Raw genomic sequence first — 25558 nt, 5'->3', positions numbered from 1 at the left:
ATATAAGGCAAAACTTTCCAAGTAACCCACCTGCCAGTTTCCCTCCATCTTACAATAGGGAAGAGAAGCAAATCTCTATATTGCATGTTGGGAAGGGCTTCAGTCTCTCTTTCTGGTTTTTCTAGTTCTGGCTGTCTAACTCATCCCTCACATTCCACGTTCATTAAGATTATAATTGTTGTTTTGATGAAGAACAGTTGTTTCATTTAAAACATGACAGCAAGTTACTTTAGATCTAATACAATGAAGTAGAATCCAATAATGACCTCATAGTGAAGGCATCTCTAGATAGTAACGAGCAAAATGTGATTGCATTTTACACAGTTTGAAGGAAGATGAGATTAATAACATACACAGATTACCATTGCAGTCAGTTTTTAACCCTTGTTTCTGTACATCCCTGGAGGGTAAATAAAATGTCTCTAAGAGATAGCTTACGGCTGAGATGTAGTGTAATAAGTTCCCTCATATCTCATCTTGTTAAATCGCTCCTTGTTTCAGCGTTCCCTGACACTTTATTTTGTGACGTTCCATGGGCTTCACACATAACTTTGCCACTGCATTTACAACCACAGTTTTGTTTCTGCTGTAGTTCTTGTTTAAAATGAAGCACATTTTTGAATTAAAAAAAAAGTCTGTAAAAGCTTCAGGGTTCTGATCTATTGTCATAAGACATGCAGTGCTTTCATGGTGATGTGACAGCGTGATGGTTTTATCACTGGACTGTTCACCCAGAGACCCAGATAATGTTCTGGGAAATCAGGTTCAAATCCTGCTACAGCAGATGGTGGAATTTGAATTCAATTAAAAAGAAGTCTGACATTAAGACTCGAATGATGACCATTATCAGGAAAAACCCATCTGTTTCACTAATGCCCTTTAGGGAAGGAAAGTGCCATCTTGGCCTGGCCTACATGCAACTCCAAATCCACAATAATGTGGTTGGCTCCACACTGCCCTCTAGGCAATTAGGGATTGGCAAAAAATGCTGGCCTAGGCAATGATGCCCACACCCTGTGAATACATTTTTTTAAAAAAACTCATTCTACCAAAACTGAACAGAACAAGCAAACCAGGAAAGTATCCCAGGCTCACCCCAAAATGTTAACAACCTCCTCACTTTGTATGAGTAAGGTCCAGGTTTAATTTATCAGCAAAGCCACAATACAATATTGTAGATGCTGGACTTTTGCAATAATTGAAAAAAACAGAAACCACCAGAGAAACTCAACAGGACTGGCAACATCTGTGGAGAGAGAAACAGTTAATACTGTAAATCAAATCTAACTTTACTTTGGAAATAACTTTGACCAGCTTCCCCCAAGTGAAGAGTAGAAATGGTTTTGTTGGCAAATTCTAGGAAGTGGCCACATGGTACAACTATGTCGGCATTCCCATCAAAGGCTCTTCAAATTCCTGCCCCCCCCCCTCCTCCTTACTATCTTCATCTACTATCTCTCTCCGGCTCACGGATTTGTGTTTTACACGTTCAAAGTAAAATCCTTGCTGTTTTGAGTCGGCAAAACCCTTGCAGTGTCCCTTTAAGAAACCTGACCGGGAAATGAGTATCACAACAAACTGGGAGAAACGAAACTGATGGTAAAGTGAGCGCCAGGGCCAGGAACAGGAGCAGTCGGTGAGATGGCCGTCAGTAAACACATCTTATCCCTGAATGAGGATTTAACCTGCTCCCTCTGCCTGGCTGTGTTTGTGGAGCCGGTGCGGTTGCAATGTGAGCACAACTTCTGTAAATGCTGCATCCAGAAATACTGGGGGAAGCAGCGTCAGGCGGTGTCCTGCCCACACTGTCAGCTCGTTCTCCCCCGGAGGAGCTACACCAGTAACAGGGTGCTGGCTAGTCTCTGTGGGAAGGCCCGGCTACTGGAGCTGAAGCTGCAGCAGGATCACTCTGACTGTGAGGGTCAGGGGGAGAGTGTACACCAGGTCTGTGAGGAACACGGGGAGAAGCTGATCCTGTTCTGTCAGGAGGATGAGATTCTGGTCTGTGCCAGTTGTGTGGATACCCCCCTCCATTCAGATCACAGGTTCCTGCCACTACAGCAGGCGGTTCAAAAGTACAAGGTAAGGTGGGGGATTGTGGCAGAGAGAGTGAGTTACCCGGCTCCAGTCTTCCATTGTTTACTGGGTTGTGTTTAAAGGCAGTTTAAAGTTCCTGGTGAAATTTGCACATTCCTTCTGTTTGTTCACTTTCAGCCCAATGCTGACCTCTTACAGTGAGAAATCAGAATTGCAGTATGGTTATGGCCATTGCTGCTGCTACCTAACCTCCTGCCTTTTCCCCATATGCCTGTGCACCATTTCTTTCCAAGTAATCACCCAGTACCTCTTGAAGGCCTCAGTTTATCCTACCCACATGACATTTTCAGGCAGTGTATTCTATACTTGCTCTGTGAAAAGCTTTATTTCCACTCATATTATCCTTGTTTTGCTTGAACGTCATTTTAAATCTCGTTCTTGTTCTCTTTTAGAGATTTTAGCCCAATCTGTTCTGTCTAACCCGCTCATGATTTTCAAAACCTCAATCAAATCTCCTCTCCATCCTCTTCTCTGGAAGGAGATCAGTCCCAATTTCTTCGAACAATCCTCATGAATGAAGTTTCTCATCCCTGGAGCCCTTCTTGTTAATCATCTGCAGTCTCTCCAGTGCACTCACATCCATCCTATACCATGGCATTCAGAACAAATATGGACTCGTTCTGTAACTAAACTTGGGACCTCAGTCAGCAAATGACAAGGACTGGAAATCATTACCAGTAAGCTGCTACTCCGAGATAATGTATTCATCATTTGTGAATAAGACCATAAAATAGGAGTGGCTCTTTTAGGAAGCCAAGCGCACTCACCTTGATTAGAGTCATAGAGATATACAGCACGGTATCAGACCATTCGGTCCATCTCGTCCATGCCAACCAGATATCCTATCCTAATCTAGTCCATTTGCCAGCACTTGGCCCATATCCCTCTAAGGGGAGAAAGTGAGGTCTGCAGATGCTGGAGATCAAAGTTGAAACTTTATTGCTGGAACAGCACAGCAGGTCAGGCAGCATCCAGGGAACAGGAGATTTGACGTTTCGGGCACAGGCCCTTCTTCAGGAATGAAGAAGCCTGTGCCCGAAACGTCGAATCTCCTGTTCCCTGGATGCTGCCTGACCTGCTGTGCTGTTCCAGCAATAAAGTTTCAACCATATCCCTCTAAACCCTTCCTTTTCATATACCCATCCAGATGCCTTTTAAATGCTGTAATTGTGCCAGCCTCCACCATTTCCTCTGACAGCTCATTCCATACACACACCACCCTCTGCGTGAAAAAGTTGCCCCTTAGGCCCCTTTTATATCTTTTCCCTCTCACCCTGAACCTATGCCCTCTAGTTCTGAAAAGACCTGCCTATTTATCCATGCCCCTCGTGATTTTATAAACTTCAGCCTCCAACGCTCCAGGGAAAGCAACCCCAGCCTATGTAGCCTCTCCCTATAGCTCAAAATTCATCCAACCCTGGCAACATCCTTGTAAATCTTTTCTGAACCCTTTCAAGTTTCACAACATCTTTCCGATAGGAAGGAGACCAGAATTGCACGCAATATTCCAACAGTAGTCTAACCAATGTCCTGTAAAACCACAACACGACCTCCGAACTTTTATACTCAATGCTCTGACCAATAAAGGAAAGCATACCAAATGCTGTCTTCACTATCTTATCTATCTGCGACTCTATTTTCAAGAAGCTATGAACCTGCACTTCAAGGTTTCTTTTTTCAGCAACATTCCCTAGGATCTTACCATTAAGTGTATAAGCCCCATTCTGATTTGCTTTTCCAAAATGCAGCCCCTCACATTTATCAAAATTCAACTCCATCTGCCACTCCTCAGCCTACTGGCCCATCTGATCACGGTCCCATTGTAATCTGAGGTAACCTTCTTCTCTCTCCATTACACCTCCAATTCTGGTGTCATCTGCAAACTTACTAATGATACCTCTTATGTTGAAATCCAAATCATTTATGTAAATGATTAGATTGTGATGTTCCAAATGTTCTGCTGTTCGAGTCATAGAGATGTACAGCACAGAATCAGACCCTTCCGTCCAACTTGTCCATGCCGACTGGATATATTAAATTAATCTAGTCCCATTTGCTAGCATTTGGCCCATATTCCTGTGAACCCTTCCTATTCTTATGCCCATCCAGATGCCTTTTAAATGTTGTAATTGCATCAACCTCCATCACTTCTTCTAACAGCTCATTTCATACATGCACCACCCTCTGTGTATAAAAGTTGCCTCGCAGATCTCTTTTAAATTTTTCCTCTCTCACATTAAACCTATGCCCTCTAGTTTTGGATTCCTCTAACCTGAGGAAAATACCTTGTCCATTTACCCTATCCATGCCCCTCATGATTTTATAAACCACTATAAGGTCACCCCTCAGCCTCTGACTCTCCAGGGAACACAGCCCCAGCCTATTCAGCTTCTCCCTATAACTCAAACCCTTCAATCCTGGCATCATCCTTGTAAACCTTTAATGAACCCTTTCAAGTTTCACAACATTTTTCCTGTAGCAGAGAGACCAGAATTGAATGCAGTATTCCAAAAGAGGCTTAGCCGATGTCCTGCACAGCTGCAACATGACCTCCCAACCCCTGAACAGGAAGTAATAATTTCTAGTATCTTAATGCAGCTTCAAGTTAGTTTCCTTCAGTGTCAGCTGTGCTGTGTTTCTGCCATTGCTGTTGTCTGTGGAACAGCCATAATTGCATGTCTGTGAACACACTGCCCACATGCTCCTAGCTATTGGTTCCCATTCTCCACATCCAAACCTTTCCAACCAATTGGAAAGTGAACATTACCTGATTGTCAGTCACACAACCCTTTTCCCTATCACTAACATCTTGAAGTGTTCAAAACTTGTTTTTTTTTCTCTCCTGGTTTGTGCACTATAGAATTTTGGAGATTATTGTTTCTTTCTTGGAGTCTCCCCAACAGTCCAGGAGGGTTGGTAACTCTAACTGCAGTGTATCTTTAAAGTTCCTCATTACAGACTGATTCTGTTGTGACTGGATAGTTTACTCTGTAAGTAAGTTTCCTTCATTTCAGTGTTTCCATTATTACTGTGGTGTGGTGCAGTTTGAGTTAAGGTTATATTCATTCAGGGCAGAACTGATAGCTATGCACTGATAGGAAGTGAACACACAACCGATCTCTCTCAGCCACGTTGATAAGGTCAGAAGTTGGACAGTGGAATTTTGGAAAGTACAAGGCAATTGCAAAATTTGACTGGGGAGTTGAACTGGTTTTGCAACTCCAGACGAGAGCACAGGGTGGTTTGATATGTTGAAGTTTATACTATACAACATATATTAAAGAAGAGAATGCTTTCCATTGTTGAAGGAAGGAGAGAATCAGGAAACTGGATTTGTCATTGGGAAAGTCCTGAAATTTTGCTAACGACGATGTGTTGCCTCCTTGTTGCCAGGGCCAAGGATGTGTGTGAGTGGGCACAAGACATTCTCAAAAGGGAGAGCGGGCAGCCAGAGATTGTGGCACGCATTGGTACAAATGACTCAGGCAGAAGGAGCGACGAGGTCTTGCAGAGGGAGTTCAGATTTAGGTAAAATGAAAATCAGGGTGCCTAGGGTTGCCATCTTGGGATTACTATCTGTACCATATGCCAGTGAGGCTAGGTATAGAAAGATAGCACAGTTAAATGTGTATCTAAGGAGCTGGTGTAGGAAGGAGGGCTTCATATGTGTGGGCTATTGGCAGGTCTTCCAGGGCAGGTTGGACTCGTACAAAAGGGGGACAGCTTGTATCTAAACTGGACGGGCATCAATATACTGGCAGGGAGGTTTGTCAGAACTTAAGAACAGAAGAACTAGGAGCAGGAGTAGGCTGTCTGGCCCTTTGAGCCTGCTCCGCCATTCAATAAGATCCTGGCTGATCTTTTCATGGCCTCAGCTCCACTTACCATATCCCTTAATTCCTTTATTTTTTAGAAATTATCGACCTGAGCTTTAAAAGCGATTGCTGAAATAGCGTCAACTACTTACCTGGGCAAGGAATTCCATAGATTAACAACCCTCTGCGTGAACAAGTTCCTTCTCAGTTCAGTACTAAATTCTGCTTCCTCTCATCTTGAGGCCATGCCCTCGTGTCCTCGTCTCACCTACATGGAAACATCCTATCTATTTCTATTTTATCAATTGCTTTCATAATTTTATACATTTCTGTAAGATTTCGCCCCCCCCCCATTCTTCGGAACTCCAATGAATATAATCCCAGTCTACTAAGTCTCTCCTCAGAAGCCAACCCCCTCAACTCCAGAATCAATCTCATGAACCTCCTCTGTACCCCCTCCAGTGCCAGTACATCCTTTCACAAGTAAGGAGACCAAATCTGTACACAGTATTCCAGGTGTGGCCTCACCAGCACCCTGTACAGCTGTAGTAACATTACCTCTCTGTTTTTAAACTCAACCCCTTTAACAATGAAGGACAGAATTCCATTTGCCTTTCTAATTACTTGTCTTACCTGATGATCAACCCTCTGTGATTCATGCACAAGGATACCCAGGTCCCTCTGCACAGCAGCATGCTGTAACATTTTACCATTCAAGTAATAATCTATTTTGCTGTTACTCCAACCAAAGTGTATGACTTCACATTTACTAACATTGTATTCCATCTGCCAGACCTTTGCCCACTCACTCAATGTATCTATGTTCTGCTGCAAAGTTTCACAGTCCACTGCACACTTAGCTCTGCCACTCATCTTAGTGTCATCAAACTTTGACACCATACACGTGGTCTCCAACTCCAAATCTTTTGTATGAATTGTAAATAGTTGTGGTCCCCACACCGATCTCTGAGGCACATCACTAGTTACTGATTGCCAGCCATAGTGGCACTCATTTATCCCCACTCTTTGCTTCCTGTCAGTCAACCAATCCTCTATCCACGCTAATACTTTACCCCTAACACCATGCATCCTTATCTTATGCAGCAGCCTCTTGTGCGGCACCTTGTCAAAGGCCTTTTGGAAATCTAGGTACAACACATCCACTGGGTCCCCGTTGTCCACCTTGCTTGAAATGTCTTCGTAGAATTCTGAAAGATATGTGAAGCATGACCTGCCCTTCATGAACCCATGCTGTGTCTGCCCAACAGGGCAATTTCTTTGGAGATGCCCTGCTATTTCTTTCTTGGTAATAGACTCGAGCATCTTCTCCACTACAGAGGTTAAACTCACTGCTCTATAATTCCCCATCTTACGTCTACCTCCCTTTTTAAACAGTGGAATCACATTTTCTATTTTCCAATCTGCTGGGACTGCCCCAGTGTCCAGCAAATGTTGGAAAATTGCTGCCAGTCCACCAGCTATTTCTCCCACCATCTCTTTTAGTACCCTGGGATGCATTGCATCAGGGCTATCTGTCCTTAGCTCCATTAACATACCCGATACTACCTCTTCTGTAATAGGAATTGTTTCCAGGTCTTCACCTACCTTCATCTCTAAGTCACTTACTGGCATGATATTAGGATCCTCCACTATGAAGACCGATGTGAAGTACCTGTTCAATGCCTCAGCCATTTCATTATATCCCATAACTAACTGCTCCATCTCATTGTCTAAAGACCAACATTTACTTTAAATATTTTATAAATTTATAGAAACTTTTACTATCTGTCTTTATATTCTGCGCTAGTTAGTTCGCACCAGTCAGGAGGGTTTAAATGAGTATGGCAGGGGTTTAGGAACTAGAGCAGTGCATTAGCAAGTGAAATCAATGAGGAGGAGTTACAGCCTAAGGATAAGAGGAAGAACAGACAGGGAGAGGTTACTGAACATCCAAGGACTTGAGGTCTGAGGTGTATTAGTTTTAATTCAAAGAGTATGACAGGTCAGGCAGCTTAGATTAATACATATAACTGTGATGTTGTTAGCTGTGACAGAGACTTGGTTGAGAGAGGGACAAGTCTGGTCGCTTAATGTTTCGAGATTTAGATGTTTCAGATGTTCAGATTGAGGGGATATAAAAGACGGGGAGTTTAGAGCGAAAATTTTAGCTGTACAGAGGGAGGACCTCTTGGAGGGTTCATCTAGTGAGGCCTTCTGGGTAGAGCTCAGGAATAGGAAGGGTGCAATCACTATGGTGGTACTACACTACAGGCTTCCCAATAGGCAGTCGGTGATAGAGGAACAGATGTATGGACAGGTTCGAGAAAAATGTAAAACCAACAGGGTTTTTGCCTATTTTGACTGGGGATTGCCTCATTCCCAGGGGCTTGGATGACTGGAGGGTGTTGTTCTTTCGGTCCATTCAGGAGGGTTTATTGAAGCAATATGTCAACAATCCAACTCGGGAAGGGGCCACACTAGACTTGATACTGGGGGATGAACCTGGCCAAATGATTGAAGTTTCAGTGGAGGAGCATTTGTGATCAGTGACCATAATTCTGTAAGTTTTAAGTTACATATGAATAAGGACAAGGTAATTCTCGGGTAAAAGTACTGAATTGGGGGAAGGCTAACTATAGAAATATTAGCCAGGAATTGGGGAATGTAGCTTGAGGGAGGCTGTTTGAGGGTAAGACCACATCTGGCATGTGGGTATCTTGAAAAGGCCAGTTGATTAGAGTTCAGGACCAGCACGTTCCTTTAAAAATGAAGAATAAGGATGGCAAGATTTGGGAACCCTGGATGATGACAGAAATTGTGAGCTTCCTCAAAAAAAGGAGGCGTATGTAAGATTTAGAAATATGAAGTCAGCCAGAGCACTCTAGGAATATAAAGGAAGCAGGAAAGAATTTAAACAAGGAGTTAGGAGGGCTAAAAGAGTGGAGCCTGAGGAAGTTGGTGAGGTCCTTCACAAATACTTTGTATCGGTAATTACAAAGAGAAGGGTGTGCTGGATAGTGAGTCTAGAGAGGGGTATGTTGATATTCTAGGGCATGTCAATATAAACAAAGGAGGAGGTATTGGATGTTTTGAAAAACATGAAGGTAGACAACCTGAGGGATCTGTCCCAGAATGCCGAGGGAAGTGAGGGAGGAAATTGTTGGGGACCTGTACGAAAACTTTGTATCCTCTTTAGTCACAGGCAAGGTCCCAGAGGGTTGGAGAACAATCAATTTTGTTCCTTTGTTTAAGAAGGGCAACAGAAATAATCACGGAAATTACAGTCTAGTGAGTCTTACATCAGGTGGTGGGTAAATAAACATTCCGAGGGATAGGATTTACTCACATTTACAGAAATGTGGACTTATTAGTGTAGACGTTGTGTGGGCGAGGTCATGGCTCACAAATGTGACTGAGATCTCTGAGGAAGTGACCAAGATGATTGAGGAGGGCAGTGGATGTTGTCAACATGGACTTTTGCAAGGCCTTTGACAAGGTCTCTCACGGCAGGCTGATACAAAAGGTGAAGTTACAGGGGATCTGCGGTGAGCTGGTAAGATGGATACGGAACAGGATTGTCATAGAAGACAGACAGCAGAAGTGGAAGGGTGTTTTTCAAACTGGAGATCTGCTCTTGTGTCCTTGACTGAAGGAAACAACGTCTTGGAATCTAACCTGATTTTATAATCTTGACTAAGATTTGTTCAGCACAAGCTCAAAGAACAACACCTTATTTTCAGATTAAACAATTTACACCCTTTAGGTTTCAAATGTGAATTCAATAACTTTTGACATCACTCACAGTTTCTGTTATCCATTTTTCTTTCATTTTTCTCTCCCACCATTCCCCTGAATCCCATAACAAATAGCCCTGTTTTGTTTCTGTCTTGGTTTGCTATTGCTTCCCTTTCACACCTGAAATTACACCAATTTGACATCTCTTTTCTCTTTCACCGCAATCGTTATCAGGGAGGCGATGGCCTGGTGGTAATATCGCTGGACTGTGAATCCAGCAATGCAGGTAATGTTCTGGGGACCTGGGTTTGAATCCTGCCATGACTGATTAAAAAGATTGTGAATTTAATAAAAATCTGGAAATAAGATCCAATGACAAACATGAATCCATTGTTGGAAAAAACCTATCTGTTCACTAATGTCCTTAAGGGAAGGAAACTGCCATCCTTACCTGGCCTGGCCTACGTGTGATCCCAGACCCACAGCAATGTGGTTGTCTCTTAACTGACCCCTGACCTTGTCAGCAATGCACTCGTCTTGTGAATGAATAATTAACACTTATGTCATTTGCACTGGGTCCCCATGCCCTTTATTCCCCTCGCTTCTCCTCCGCCTCTGTCAAATGTATTAAAAAATATTCTAACCCCTTTTCAGTTTTGCAGAAGAGTCAGATCTGCTGAGTTTCTGCGAAATTCTCTGTGTTTGTTGCTAAAGGTTGAGTCTATGCCCAATTTAGAGGCTCAAGAATCCCCATTTAACACCCAAGACCAGCACATAGTTAGTTATAAATAATTATGTCTGACCTATCCAATCCATTAATCTGTTTTATGTAATAGTTACGGGTCAACCGGTTATTAGTTTGAACCTATTCAAATCATGGAAGATTTTTCATTCTGCCTTTTATAAAGAGAACTTTCCCATAAATGTAATGAGTAACATGCTCCTCACGGCTGCCCTCACATTTTGTCATATAATGACAGACATTGAAATGGATTATGGTGAGATCTGATTCCATTTATAGGACCAGCTGAAAGCATCCTTGGATTCCATGGAGGATAAACAGAAACATAAGCGTGAATTAAAGCGACAGCAGGAGGGGAAGATTTCTGAACTGGATGTGAGTATGATTTTTGTTTCCCCTTAAAGACAATGAGCCTTTAGCAACCTGCTGTTCCAATGCTCTCTCTCACTATCTTAGGAACTCTCTGGGTCGCTGGAACAAGAGATCTCCACCCAGTTTGCTAACATCCGTCAACATCTTGATGCGAAAGAGAAACGTTTATTGGAAAGGCTGAGGAGACAAAAGGAGAAAGATCTGCGACTGATGGAGGAAAATCTGAAAGAAATTGAAGAGGAAGTTGTGTCACTTGATGAGCAGATGGGGAGCCTTCATCTAGACATTGAGCAGCAAGACGGAATCGCTTTTCTCAAGGTGACCCTTAATAACCAATCCCCAAGCTGTAAGCAATGCTTCATAATGAAGCTCAAACCCCACAATGAGGACAACTAGATATCAGCAAAGAACAAAGAAAATGTACAGCTCAGGAACAGGCCGTTCGGCCCTCCAAGCCTGTGTTGATCCAAATCCACTGTCTAAACCTGTCGCCCAATTCCTAAGCATCTGTATCCCTCTTCTCCCCACCTACTCATGCATCGGTCCAGACGCATCTTGAATGAACCTACCATATCTGCCTCAACCACCTCTGCTGGCAGCGTGTTCCAAATGCCCACCACCCTCTGTGTGAAGTACTTTCCACATGTATCCCTCTTAAACTTTTCTCCTCTCACCTTGACAGCGTGACCTCTCATTCCTGAATCCTTCACCCTGAGAAAAAGCTTATCTCTCTCCACCCTGTCTGAACCCATCATGATCTTATAGACCTCAGTCAGGTCCCCCCTCAATCTTCTTTGTTCTAATGTAAACAATCCTCACCTACTCAGCCTCTCTTCATAGCTAGCACCTTCCATACCAGGCAACATCCTCGCAAACCTTCTCTGCACTCTCTCCAAAGTGTTCACATCCTTTTGGTAATGTGGTGACCAGGACTGTACACCATAAACTAAATGCAGCTGAACCAAAGTCTTGTACAATTTTAATGTGACCTGCCAACTCATACTCAATAATCCGTCTGATGAAGACAAGCATACCATATGCCTTCTTGACCACTTTATCAACCTTTACAGCCACCTTCAGGGTACAATGGACCTGAACTCCCAGATCTCTCTGCTCTTCAACTTTTCCCAAGGCTCTTCTGTTTACAGTATAGTTGGCTCTCGAATTAGACTTCCCAAAATGCGTCACCTCACATTTGCCCAGATTGAACTCCACCTGCCACTTCTCCGCCCAACTCGCAAGTCTATCTATATTCTTTGACAGTCCCCTATGCTTTCTGCTTCGTGTCACCTGCAAACTTACTGATCAGACCAACTCTGCCCTCTTCCAGATCGTTTATGTATATCACAAATAACAGTGACCCCAGCACTGACCCCTGTGGAACATCACTGGTCACCTTTCTCCATTTGGAGAAACTCCTTTCAGCTTCTCCAGGTGTCCAGTACTCAACCAGTTCTTTATCCACCTAGCTAGAACACCCTGCACACCATGTGACTTCACTTTCTCCATTAGTTTGTCATTGTGATCCTTATCAAACGCCTTACTCAAGTCCATGTATATGACATCTGCAGCCTTTCCTTCATCTATCAACTTGATCACTTCCTCAAAGAGCTCTGTTAAGTTGGTAAGGCATGATTTTCCCCGCACAAAACCATGTCGCCTAACACCGATAAGCCCATTCTCTTGCAAATATAAATAGATCCTATCCCTCAGTACCTTCTCCAGCAACTTTCCCACCACTGACATCAGGCTCACTGGTCTGTAGTTAACTGGAATATCCTCACTACCCTCCTTGAACAGGGGAATAACATTAGCAACTTTCCAGTCCTCCGGCACCTCACCTGTTATCAAGGATGATACAAAGATATCTGTCAGGGCCCCAGCTATTTCCTCTCTCTCCTCCCTCAGCAACTTGGGATAGATCCCATCCAGTCCTGGGGATCTGTCCACCCAAATATCCTCTAGCCTACCCAACACATCCTACCTCCTTGTGTCAACGTGATCCAGAGTAAACAAACTTCTATCTCAAATCTCAACATTCATCATGTCCCTCTCCTCAGTGAATACTGATGCAAAGTAATCATTGAGAATCTCACCCATTCTCAGGTTCGGCAGTCTTCCTTCCTTATCTTTTAGTGGACCAAACCCTCTTGCTTCTTATATATGAATAAAAGGCTTTGGGATTCTCCTTAATTCTGCTCACTAAAGTTATTTCATGACCCCTTTTATCCCGCTTGATTCCTTGTTTAAGATTGGTCCTACTCCCCTGAATTCCTCCAAAGTCTGTTCTGTTGTTGCTGCCTGTTGTTGCTTATGTGCACTTCCCTTTTTCCTCTTGGTTAGTCACACAGTTTCTCCACGGTTCACAAATCTTGAATTCCTATCCCTGGTTTTCAAAGGGACATGCCTATCCTGCACTATCTTCAACCTATCTTTGAAAGCCTCCCACATATCAAACGTGGACTTTCCTTCAAACAGCTTCCTCCCCCATCCCCATTTCACAGTGAGGATTGAGGAGATTCTGTTGCACTGTCAACACCTGGCTGCAGTACAACTGCGGAGAAGCAGTTGGCAGGAAGAGGTGGCCTGTATCGATATCATTGGGATTTGACACAGCAATTGAAAATCTTTCGAAGCAGAAGATGGTAATGGTAACGGCAGTGGGGGTAGGGGAGGGGGAGGGGGGAGATCAGAGGAAACGAGACACAAACACAGAAAGGTGTAACCTCCTCTCGTGTTGCTGAAGAAGGTGTAACATCATTGCTAGCAGTTCAGTGCTGCACAGCCCCGAGGCAGCCTCTGAGTCACTGAATAAATAGCAACCTGAAATACATGGATCTGATCCGTGACCCTTCAGCAATGGAGGTCATGTTGAGTGGGTTTATTACAGGGTGGGGGTGCTGAGCTGGTACATGGTGACAGACGTGGTATTGCATTCCTGGAATCTGCGAAAATTTCCTCTACCTCTACACAGTGAGTGACCGTTACCCTGCTGAATAAACACTGACTGTGTACGGATACACAGTGACTGACCCTTACACTGCTGAATAAACACTGACTCTGTACGGATACACAGTGACTGACCCTTACACTGCTGAATAAACACTGACTGTGTACGGTTACACAGTGAGTGACCCTTACACTGCTGAATAAACACTGACTGTGTACGGTTACACAGTGACTGACCCTTACACTGCTGAATAAACACTGACTCTGTACGGTTACACAGTGACTGACCCTTACACTGCTGAATAAACACTGACTCTGTACGGTTACACGGTGACTGACCCTTACACTGCTTAATAAACACTGACTCTGTACGGTTACACAGTGAGTGACCCTTACCCTGCTGAATAAACACTGACTGTGTACGGTTACACAGTGACTGACCCTTACCCTGCTGAATAAACACTGACTCTGTACGGTTACACAGTGAGTTTGACCCCTAACCAAGAGGAAAAGGGAAATGTACATAAGGTCCAGGCAGCAACAACAGAACAGACTTGAGGAATTCAGGGGAGTAGGACCAATCTTAAACAAGGAATCAAGTGGGATAAAAGGGGCCATTACGTTTATCTAAGATCACCATCTTTGTATAAAACCCATTCTGAACAGCATCACAAGTATAATAACGTGTATCTATTTCTCTGTTCTGCAGGAACTGAAAAGACTGAGAGAAAGGCAAGTATCCAATCCAAACCCACACATGGTTTTACTCTGTGATCCCAGTTTTTATTTAGCAGCAAGTGACTATGTCAGTTCCATTTTAACAGGTACTTGGAGGAAGGGGAGGAAGGAGATGATGAAGAGGATGATTCACAGTGCAGTGAAGATGAAGAAATACTGACATTTCCAAGAGGGAAGTACATAGAATTCCAAGGTCCGTTGCTTTACACCGTGTGGAAGGAGATGAAACAGATTATCTCTCCAGGTAAGAAACCCCACAGTATTGCATCCTCCCTTTGGAAAGCTGGCTCTTCTCTTCTCCACTCTCCTGTAACTGCTGCCTGTGACTAAGTTCAGAACAGCAGGGGGCAGCAGTCTTTATGATCTCACTCAAGAGAGACTATTTTTTATGTGACCCAGGCATGCAGGAGTCATGGAACCACCTTGCTGGACAAAAACTGCAAGTACTGCAGAGGCTGTAAATCAGAAACAAAAATAGAAATTACTGGAAAAGCTCAGGAGTTCTGGCAGCACCTTTGGAGAGAAATCAGTTAGTGTTTTGGGTTGAGTGACCCCTCCTCAGAACTATCTTACTTGATAATTAGACACTCGCACTTTCCTCTGTGACTGACTGGACAGTGATCAGACTTGGAAGCCCTGGTGGATTATGTTCCTGTCTGACCTCAGAATCCTGAGGCCAACAACAGGAGGAAGCCTGTTTCACCTCAAGCCTGTTCAGCCATTCACAATGATTGTGGCTAACCTTGCATCTCGCTACATGCTTGTCCCATCTCCCTGTATCCCTTAAGGTTAAACATAAATTGCCAGCCTCAATTTTAAAATGAGGAATAAGCCTGCTTTTCGTAGAAATGAATTTCAAACTTCCAACACACGTACCATTTGTGTGAAAGTATTTCCTAATTTCACTCCTGAAAGCTCTAACAGGAGGGTAGGAATGGTTTGGGGCCTATTTCATGGTTAGATGTGACTGAGTGCAAAGTCTGGTTTTCAATCATTGCGACAAATGTCTGAAATTCAATGTTCTTGTGAACATTTGTAGTTCAGGTTGTTGGTTAGCTTGCCTAATCACCTTAACAGACCGGGGCATAGAAATATTAAGTTGAGTAGAACAGCAACGCTACTTGGAAGTGGCACTGATGATGTTACCTAGCATTTGAAATGTGGAGCTTATTCAAGGCCTAGCTACTGAGCATCCTTAATAAATATATACTGGTCAGGCAGGGAGGCAGTTGTCGAGTGAGGGAGCCGTGATTTACTGAGCAAGTTGAAGCTCTTGTCAAAGGCCTATGTTAGGATGAGACATGAAGGCTCAGTTAGGGCACTTGAGAGTTACAAGTTAGCCAGGAAAGACCTAAAGAGAGAGCTAAGAAGAGCCAGGAGGGGACATGAGACGTCATTGGCAGGATCAAGGAGAACCCTAAGGCTTTCTACAGCTGTATCAGGAATAAAAGGATGACGAGAGTAAGATTAGGGCAATCAAGCATAGTGGTGGGAAGTTGTGCGTCGAGGCCGAGGAGATAGGGGAAGCATGAAATGAAAGCTTTTCATCCGTATTCAAATGGGAAAAAGACAATGTGGTCAAGTAGAATACTGAGATACAAGCTACAATACTAGATGGGATTGTTGTGGTTCTGTTTGCCGAGCTGGGAATTTGTGTTGCAGACGTTTCGTCCCCTGTCTAGGTGACATCCTCAGTGCTTGGGAGCCTCCTGTGAAGCGCTTCTCTGATCTTTCCTCTGGCATTTGTAGTGGTTTGACCACTTCACTTCACGCTTCACATGAGGCTCCCGAGCACTGAGGATGTCACCTAGACAGGGGACGAAACGTCTGCAACACAAATTCCCAGCTCGGCGAACAGAACCACAACAATGAGCACCTGAGCTACAAATCTTCTCACAAACTTTGAATTAGTTGGGATTGCGGTGCATAAATGGAGGTGTTAGCAATTCTGGAAAAATAGATAAGTCCCCTGGGCCGGATGGGATTTATCCTGGGATTCTCTGGGAGGCCAGGGAGGAGACTGCCGAGCCTTTGGCTTTGATTTTTATGCAGTCATTGTCTACAGGAATAGTGCCAGAAGACTGGGAGGATAGCAAATGTTGCGCCCTTGTTCAAGAAGGGGAGTAGAGACAACGCTGGAAATTATAGACCAGCGAGCCTTACTTCGGTTATGGGTACAGTGTTGGAAAGGATTGTAAGAGATAGGATTTATAATCATCTAGAGAGGAATAAGTTGATTAGGGATCGTCAACATGGTTTGTGAAGGGTAGGTCGTGCCTCACAAACCTTATTGAGGTCTTTGAGATGGTGACTAAACAGGTGGATGAGGGTAAAGCGTTTGATGTGGTGTATCTGGATTTCAGTAAGGCGTTTGATAAATTTGTGGATGACACTAAGGTCAGTGGATTGGTGGATAGTGACAAAGGATGTTGCAGGTTATAGAGAGATATAGATAAGCTGCAGGCTGGGCTGTGAGGTGGCAAATGGAGTTTAATGTGGAAAAATGTGAGGTGATTCACTTTGGAAGGAGTAACAGGAATACAGAGTACTGGGCTAATGGGAAGATTCTTGGCAGTGCAGTTGAGCAGAGAGATCTGTGTCCAGGTACATAGATCCCTGAAAGTTGCCACCGAGGTTGATGGGGATGTTAAGAAGGCATATGGTGTGTTAGCTTTTATTGGTAGAGAGATTGAGTTTCGGGGCCGTGATGTCATGCTGCAGGTGTACAAAACTCTGGTGCGGCCGCACTTAGAGTATTGCGTACAGTTCTGGTCACCGCATTATAGGAAGGATGTGGAAGCTTTGGAAAGGGTTCAGAGGAGATTTACTGGAATGTTGCCTGGTATAGAGGGAAGGTTTCTGAGGAAAGGCTGAGGGACTTGAGGCTGTTTTCGTTAGAAGAAGTTTGAGAGGTGACTTCATTGTGACATATAAGATGATCAGAGGGTTAGATAGGGCGGACAATGAGAGCCTTTTTCCTCAGACGGCGATGGCTAGTGCGAGGGGACATAGCTTTAAATTGATAGTGGACGGATGTCAGAGGTAGGTTCTTTACTCAGAGAGTAATAGGGGCATGGAAAGCACTGACTGCAACAGTAGTAGACTCATCAACTTTAAGGGCATTTCAATGGTCATTGGATAGGAATATGGACGAGAATGGAATAATATAGGAAAGATTGGTTCCACAGGTCGGCGCAATATCGAGGGCCGAAGGGCCTGTATTGCGCTGTTATGCTGTATGTTCTGTGGTGATGAAACGTCTGTATGCCCACCCACCAGCTTGGTGAGCTAACCTACACCTACTTGTCTCAAGGCTTTGTTAAAGCATAGGAAATATTAACTTTCACATTTCTCGAGGGTTTACTGTCTGCGTTGTGATCTTCCTGGACCCTGTACCTCCATGAAATGGAATGAGGCTGCATAGAGACACAAATTGGCAGCTATTTGAATGTACGTCAGGGAAAGGTTACTGTCCGGTTTAAGCAACTTTTATACTTTGACGATCGTGTCTGAGAATCCAGCTGACAATAATAACATTTGATATCGTAGTTTCTCCCTATTCACTGCACCCGGCCTCCCAGTACCGAACAGTTACAACACAGAACGAGGCAATCTGATCCATTGAGTACAAGCTGGTGCTCTGCAAGAGTAGGTGTGGACTCGATGGGCTGAATAGCCTGCTTCTGTACTCTAGGGGTTCTTTGATTCAGATGGACGTGGCCACCACCGTTTGCAGTAATCACACTAATTTTATTGTTTAGCTTCAGGTCCTCATCCAATTTGTTTCCCAAGGCCACAAAATAATCAGAAACTGCTTGGAAAACTGGATCAAATCCCTCCTTGACCCAAACCAATGGACAAAGAACCACAGGTTTTCTAATCTCGCTTCCTATTATTACCAGTTGCAGTCCAGGTATCCATTCTGGTGAATCTACACTATGCTCCAGCCAGGGCTCAGATTGCCTGCAGAGCTCTGGGTGTAGTGTGTCTAGGGAAACTCAGCAGGTCTGGCAGCATCTGTGGGCAGGGGAACAGACTTCCGGGTCTGTGAAGACGCTGCTTTGAAAGTCTAAAGAAGATACTGCCTGAGCTGCTGAGCTTCTGCAGCCCTCTCTGTTTTTATTTCAGATTTCAATCACCCACAGTACCTTGTTTTTAATCTGCTATGATGAATGTTTTGTATCGCTGAAGCATAACTTGTTCTCCCTTGCTTTCTCGTCTTCTCGATATAAAGCCTGACATTCCATCACTCTTTTAATGAATTTCCCCACCTGCTCATGACATTTTAATAATCCCTGACATCTGGATCTTCAAATAACGTTACACCTCCAGCTCTTAAACACTTAGGAAGTACCCTGTTCTATCATTTTATGCCAAAAGTGAATTATCTCCTAGTCTCCAACATTGGCATCTGATTGTCAGAGTTCTGTCCACTCGGTCTGTCAGTATCTTTTATCGCTTTACTCTTTCATCTGCATTGCTCAAAGTGCTACCCAGCTTTGTATTATCAGCAAGATTGGAATTATGATTTTCTATTGCTTTATCAAAGTTGGGAATGAAGATGGTACATAATTGAGGCCCCTTCAAGGACAGCACTTGTCATAATTCCTAACTTAGATTCCTTCACCTTTGTCCTGACTCTCTGCATCTTGTGCTCTGCCAATTTGTCATCAATACCATGAGCTTCAATTTTTGTTTGTGAGTTCTTTTATAGAATGCCTTTTGGAAGTTGATATAAAGAGCACCCATTGACATTTCCTATCCATTACTTTGCCTCTTCAAAACATTTGATTAGATCCATGAAGCATGACAGTCCTTTCAGAGGTCCATGCTGGTTTTACCGATCCATTAAAAGTTTTCAATCTGTAACCCTCTCCTTAATCACAGATTCTAGTCTTTTGCCAACAACATAATTCCATGATGTGTCCAGGCATATTGGGCCAGTGTTCTCTAGAGTTGTGAAGAGCGAGAGGTGATCTGATTAAAACCTGGAGAATCCATAAAGCAATAGTCAGGTTAAACTGTTTCCCTTGGTTGGATTGTCTAGAACCAGGGGACACTATTTAACAATAAGGGGAATGCCATTTAGGACTGGGATGAGGAGAAATCTCTACACCCAGAGAGTTATGAACCTTTGGAATTTGGTATGCTAGAAGGCTATATTTTTAATTGATGGAATGTATAAATGGTATATTTAAATTGTGGTTGATAAAGTTTTGATTACCAATGGTGTAAGGGATTATGGGGATTATGTGGTTAAAAGGTTTTGAAGTGCTCGATCAGTTATAATTGTGTTGAATGGGGGAAGCAATCTCAATGGGCTGAATGGCCAACTCCCCTGTTCTTATGTTTCTCTGACCTTCCACTGCACTGTCCAGCAACACAGGGATTTTCACTTCAGTGGGTTCTCCTTCTAGAGTACACTTGGGAACACAAATCTGGTGAGTACATCACCAATCCATTTCTGCTGTTGGTCCAGGGACAAATGGCCCATATATCTGACTCCGAGCACAGCCGGAGGCCAGGCCAAACAGAAACTGAACCCATTTCCTAATTTTGAATGACCTGGCAGAGGAACAACAGGCAGGTTTGTGAGAGAGGCACTCTGTCAGCTTGTTCTAAGGGTGTAGAATTCCTTAGCATTATCAGCACTGTGCTGGCACTGGCAGGTGTGTGTCATTCTGTCTCTGCGGACAACCGGGTAATCGCCGTGGCGACCAAGGTCCAGTGCACCCAGTGTCGGCTGGTAATGTGCAGAGACCCGAACTCCATTGCTGTTCCTAGATCAATGGCAAGGCAAGAGAGACAGAGGTAACTTACACCGAGTGCCCTTCATCTCAGGGCGATAGCGTCCTGCTAACAAGATAACCCAAAAGCTCTTCCCCAGCCCCTTGCCTGTCATCTCAAAGTCTGCAGCAGGAGGAGGTTGGGCCTGCATCGAACAGGAGGCTGTCAGCAGGCCTCTGCTCTCTAGGCCCAACTGCACCAGGATCAAAACTCCCACGTCTTCCAAGGCAATAAGACCAAATACAAAGCAGGCTCCTGTGAATTCCAACAGCAGAGTTCAGGACTGCGCTTTGATACAGTGGGAGGTAGAGAAAGAAGAAAACTTACTGAAAGCACATGGATCATTGCAAATCATCTTTCACCTTAGGATATGTTCACTTTCTACTGCAATATAAATTTCCTGGTTGGACTTTGGTTAAGTCCTAGCCATGTAAGAGATGAGCAGTCTCTCGAGACATCCCAAAGATGGAAGAATTTTCAATCACCATTCATCTCTCACAAGTTACTGACCCTTTCACTGCAGGTAGTGTCAGATATCCTTGATGTCAAGGACAGCAGCTGATATGTTCAACGTACACAACAATGAGACTGAACAAAATGTGCGGAGAATGTGTTTGTGTCTGGCCTGTGACAACATAAGAAATACAGGCCATTTAATTAAAAACGAGTCTGTTAGTACGTATTTGTGATCAGCCTGTTCAGCGATGTTGTGACACACTTGGGCAGCAGGTGGTGCTTGAACCTGGACCTTCTGGCTCAGAGATAGGAGACAGTGCCACGAGAACCCTGTGCAGATCCCTTTAAGGGGAAACCAGGACAGCTTCAAAATTGGTGGAGAGAAGTTTGCACGAAAGCCTTGCTCCGTAAAGGGGCTTCTGTCACACAGTGGCAGTGTCCCTGCTTCTGAGTCAGGAGGTGTGGGTTCAAGGTCACACCCACTTCAGAGGTGTGTCGCATCTGAACATGTTGATTAAGGAAAAAACGTTTGGCTTTGTGTCGGGGCTCTTGTGGTGTAATACAAACGTCCTAACATTACTGTGTACTGTATCTACTCTGTAAGACTTTCTGATTCCGAAATTATGAATATTAATTTGTGTCCATGTTCCTCAGTAAAATATTGAACATAATGTTTATTTTATTTTGCCAGTTCCAGCCTCACTGACCCTGGATCCAAACACCGTACATCGTAACCTCATCCTGTCAAAAGACCTGACAAGCGTGAGAGCCGGAAACAACACATTCATGCTTCCTAACAATCCGGAGAGATTCGGCACCATTCCATTTGTCATGGGATCACAGGGATTCACATCAGGCAAACACTACTGGGAGGTGGAAGTGGAGGATAAGACTGAGTGGACACTGGGTGTGGCTGAAGAGACATCCAGTAGGAAGGGCAGCTTCCACCTCGGGCCAGAATACGGTTACTGGACCGTGTGGCTTACCTGTGGCAATGAATATAGAACTAACGATCGTCCATTTGCCCAACTGACTCCGAATGTGAATCCCAGGATGATTGGTGTTTACCTGGACTATGAGGGAGGACAGGTGACCTTTTACAATGCTGAAGATATGTCCCTTCTCTATACTTTCACTGACATGTTCACCGAAAAACTCTTTCCTGTATTCTATCCTGGAACAAGCGATAATGCTCCTCTTAAATTGCGTCATTTAGAACTGTAGATGTAACTTACAGATTGTCTCAAATTCTGGGGAGAATGTGACCACTGCTAGGTGAATATTCCACATATTACAAGTAACTACTGAGGCACATCTAGGAACAGCGCCAGGAAAAAGGAATTTGATGAAAATAGTGGGGGATGAGAGCCTGCATTGGAAAGCGTTTTTTGTCCTGACCATTTGAAGTGTACTCACTGACTGGAGTGTGAAGTGTACTCACTGACTGGAGTGTGTGTTACTGTGTAGCATGAAGTTGTTCCAATTTCACTTCCTGGCTCCTCACATCAGCTTCCCAACCTAGGGAACTCCCTGGTCAGAACTTCCCAACTCAGTCCTGGTCATTCCCCTGGCAGAACCTCTGCTACTTTGTGAATCTGGCCTCTGTGTAACGAGGTGAAGTAATGACAGTCAGTGTGAGGAAACTGCATCTTTTACACACAGGCAGACATTGGTAATCATATAAATTACCAATTGGCATGTGGCTCAGTGGTTAGTAATGCTGTCTTAGAGTGCAGAGACACAGGTTCGATTCCAGCTTCGGGTGACTGTTGGTATGGAGTTTGCACATTCTCCCCGTGTCTGTGTGGGTTTCCTCTGGGTGCTCTGATATCCTCCCACAATCCAAAGATATGTAAGTTAGGTGAATTGGCCATGCTAAATTGCCCGTAGTGTTCAGGGATGTGTAAGCTAGGTGCATTAGTCAGAGATAACTGTAGAGTAATAGGGTAGGGGAATGTATCTGTGTGGGTTACTCTTTGGAGGTTTGGTGTGGACTTGTTGGGCTAAATGACCTGTTTCCACTCTTGAGATTTTATGATTCTATGATAAAGTAAAGATCTACATCACTGTAATCTGGGAATACAAGATGATCAGGGGGCCTTCGTTAGTATGAGCAAGTGCAAAGATTTTTCTTGGGGATAAACCAATATTTTTTGAGAAGAGAATATTACAAATCAGAAATCTATCTATTGAAAACACAATTCTGATTGTGCAAGAGTTGTAGATGTGGCTTACTGCTAAAGTTTTATCGTACTGCACAGGAAATAACTTTTCTTTATAAAATCATGGTTTTTGACTGAAATTTCTTGTCAGCCTCTTGTATGAATCTCCGATTCTATCCCACTCTGGCAGTTGGGGAATTTAAATATGAAGTATTGCATTGGGGTTGCTGACTAGGGGATTCCCAGACTGATGTTAAAAAAAACACCTAATTTTGTTGCTATTTTTGTTTCTCATTCACAAATGCTTTAATTGGGGTTGGAGGGAGGAGTGGAATTCTGTGGTCTTTGCTCAATCTGGTATGTGACTTCAGACCCACCACAATCTTAATAGCATTTAACTGTTAAAATATTTCTGGACTTGGTTAAAATGGATCAAAATATACAGGCTGCGCAGCATCAATCAAGACACCAGAAAAGGCAGTGCCACAGCCAGACCTGAAGAATTTGTGAAGTTCACACTAATATATGACACCTTGTGCCACATTTCACGTTAAATAGTCCTAGACTCAGCAAGAAACAACTTGTTGTATTCACAATGTCATCATCTACAGCCAATATCCCAGCAAACATCGAGGACTGAAGGGCCTGTACTGCACTGTAATGCTCTAAAAACCCAATCAGAATCTGTGTGCTATCATTGAGAAAACTGCTTGGGTATGTCCTATATCACTGACAGGAGGGGTGGAAGTACATTGGTATATAGTCCAGAGGATGAGTTCTCAACATTGTCTTCGCAGCCCTGTTGTCTCTCAGGATGAAGTCTAAAACAAGCATAAGAGACTTTCCATTACCCTCTTTGGCCCTCCAGTAGCTGCTGAATCAGTACATTTCTATGTTGAATACTACTTGATTGGCAAGAATACAGAATGCACTCTGGATGAGGGATTCCAATGTCAATCAGCAACAGTAGCTTAGTAGCACCACTACTGATCCATACTGGCCATGTCCTGAAGGACATTTCTGCACTGAGACTGGGACTGTCGCAAGTGTTGAGGCAACAAATAAGGAACAAAACTTACTTAATCTCACCACCTGACTGTTGCAGATATATGTGTTCATAAAGTATTGGTGGTGACAACTGCACAGACCTAGCCTTCATGTTGAGAGTACTGTCCACCATGTTCTATGACACTACGACTAAAGATTCAGTAAAAATCTAGGAACTCAACCGAGAGCATATTTGAGGCACTGTGGCCCATCAGCATCTGCAATTGTACTTGACCACAATCTGTTAGTTCACAAGCACAGTGATGAGTGCAATAGGACATGCAAGGATAGGCTGAAGGCATGTCTCAAACTGAAGTTCCAACCTTGTGAAGCTACAACTTAGTACTCTAGTGTTATTCTTTAACAATTAGACTGTTGTTTAGTTCTTTGTAAATGTCAAATAATCAAAATATATTAATCAATCAATCTAATATATTCTGCTCAATTGTAATCCATGCCACTAGTCAATAATAAAATAACTAAATTATGTTTTAATTTTCAGGCTGTTTTGTATTTTTAATATTATATTCTTGCTATTTTCACTAACTTTTGCCAAGCACCAGCAGTCACTATGTAACTTCACAAGAACAAGCAGTTTTCTCAATGATAGCACACAGATTCTGAGTTCAGTACAGCATCAGGGCCGATGAACAGAAGCATTCCTATGCAAGAAGATTTAACAGTGCCCGGGAGTGGGGAACTTGATCAGTGGCTGACTATGGAGGTAGAAGCTACAGCCCAAGGGTATAGTCATCATCATTGATGTATAACTGTACAGTCAGGTCATGTTCATTCATTTGTCAAGGTCACTCATTTTGTGCCTTGAGTACTAGCCCCTTCTCTCCTGAATGCCACGTGTGTGGAATTGCAACAGCACTAGCAAGGTTAGAGTGGTGCTGGAAAAGCACAGCAGGTCAGGCAGCACCTGAGGAGCAGGAAAATCGACGTTTCGGGCAAAAGCCCTTCATCAGGACCTTTTGCCCAAAATATTGATTTTTACAGCTTCTCGGATGCTGCCTGACCTGCTGTGCTTTTCCAGCACCACTCTGATCTCCGGCATCTGCGGTCCTCACTTTCGCCCAGTTAGCACTGGGAGGCTGGTCACCAACAGACTTGCACGACCATACACCGTCCAGCAGGGGTCACAGATGAGTAATCAGAAGTGGGACTCACATCGCAAGACTTTCAAGCTCAGCGCATATCAGTACATTCAACCCATAAGCTGGACATTGTGGTGTGTCCTTTGCAAAGACAGTTTTGTGAGTACACTAGCCTTCCAGGTCACTGGTGTTCATACACTGGGGAGCAGTTAATCATTCTGTCCCTCCTTCACCAGTGCGGACACACATTGGAAAGTGGTGCTAGGCAGTTTGCACTGGAGACACACTGGGATCGGAGGTACAGAATTGGACACAGTGTGCAGTCCCTGGGGAAATTTTAGCAGCCTCTCACATGTTAGATCATGGTAATGTCACTGGACTAGTAATCCAAAACGCTAAGCTAATATTCTGGTTTCAAATCCCATGATGGCAGCTGGTGAAGCCAGAATTCAATGGACAAAATCTGGAATTATGGCACTCAGAGTGTTAGCCTAATGGTGAGTGATTCTCACCAAACCCCATATGTTTCTCACTAATGCCTTCCAGGGAAGAACATCC

The 25558-nt window shown here is 43.8% G+C and overlaps 1 protein-coding gene across 2 annotated transcripts; it reads left to right on the top strand.

Moving 5' to 3' along the window:
• Positions 1–1581: 1581 nt before the first annotated feature.
• LOC122541296 (zinc-binding protein A33-like) lies at positions 1582–24389 on the top strand. Of its 2 annotated transcripts, none has more exons than XM_043677919.2 (6): positions 1582–2082; positions 10669–10764; positions 10846–11079; positions 14420–14442; positions 14535–14692; positions 21383–24389. In XM_043677919.2, exons 1-6 carry the CDS (start codon positions 1642–1644, stop codon positions 21913–21915), a joined length of 1485 nt encoding a protein of 494 aa, XP_043533854.2. In that variant the 5' UTR covers positions 1582–1641; the 3' UTR covers positions 21916–24389. The 2 variants fall into 2 exon arrangements, with proteins under 2 accessions (XP_043533854.2, XP_087835668.1); XM_087979542.1 differs by having other exon boundaries at positions 1628–1732.
• The last annotated feature ends 1169 nt before the right edge of the window (positions 24390–25558 follow it).

This window comes from Chiloscyllium plagiosum, unplaced genomic scaffold (assembly GCF_037043375.1).
Source record: "Chiloscyllium plagiosum isolate Xiang-an unplaced genomic scaffold, Cpla_swu_hap1 HiC_scaffold_35, whole genome shotgun sequence".
In the NCBI taxonomy this organism is placed as follows: Eukaryota; Metazoa; Chordata; class Chondrichthyes; order Orectolobiformes; family Hemiscylliidae; genus Chiloscyllium; species Chiloscyllium plagiosum.
Note: the sequence above shows the minus strand (reverse complement) of the source record. Positions and strands in the feature narration are given on the sequence as shown.

Bases quoted from the DNA above. Each gene is read 5' to 3' on its own strand.
- LOC122541296 (XM_043677919.2), top strand. From the start codon at position 1,642: ATGGCCGTCAGTAAACACATCTTATCCCTGAATGAGGATTTAACCTGC. The intron at 10,765-10,845 runs GTGAGTATGATT...TCACTATCTTAG, and splicing joins GGAAGATTTCTGAACTGGAT to GAACTCTCTGGGTCGCTGGA. The intron at 11,080-14,419 runs GTGACCCTTAAT...TCTGTTCTGCAG, and splicing joins ACGGAATCGCTTTTCTCAAG to GAACTGAAAAGACTGAGAGA.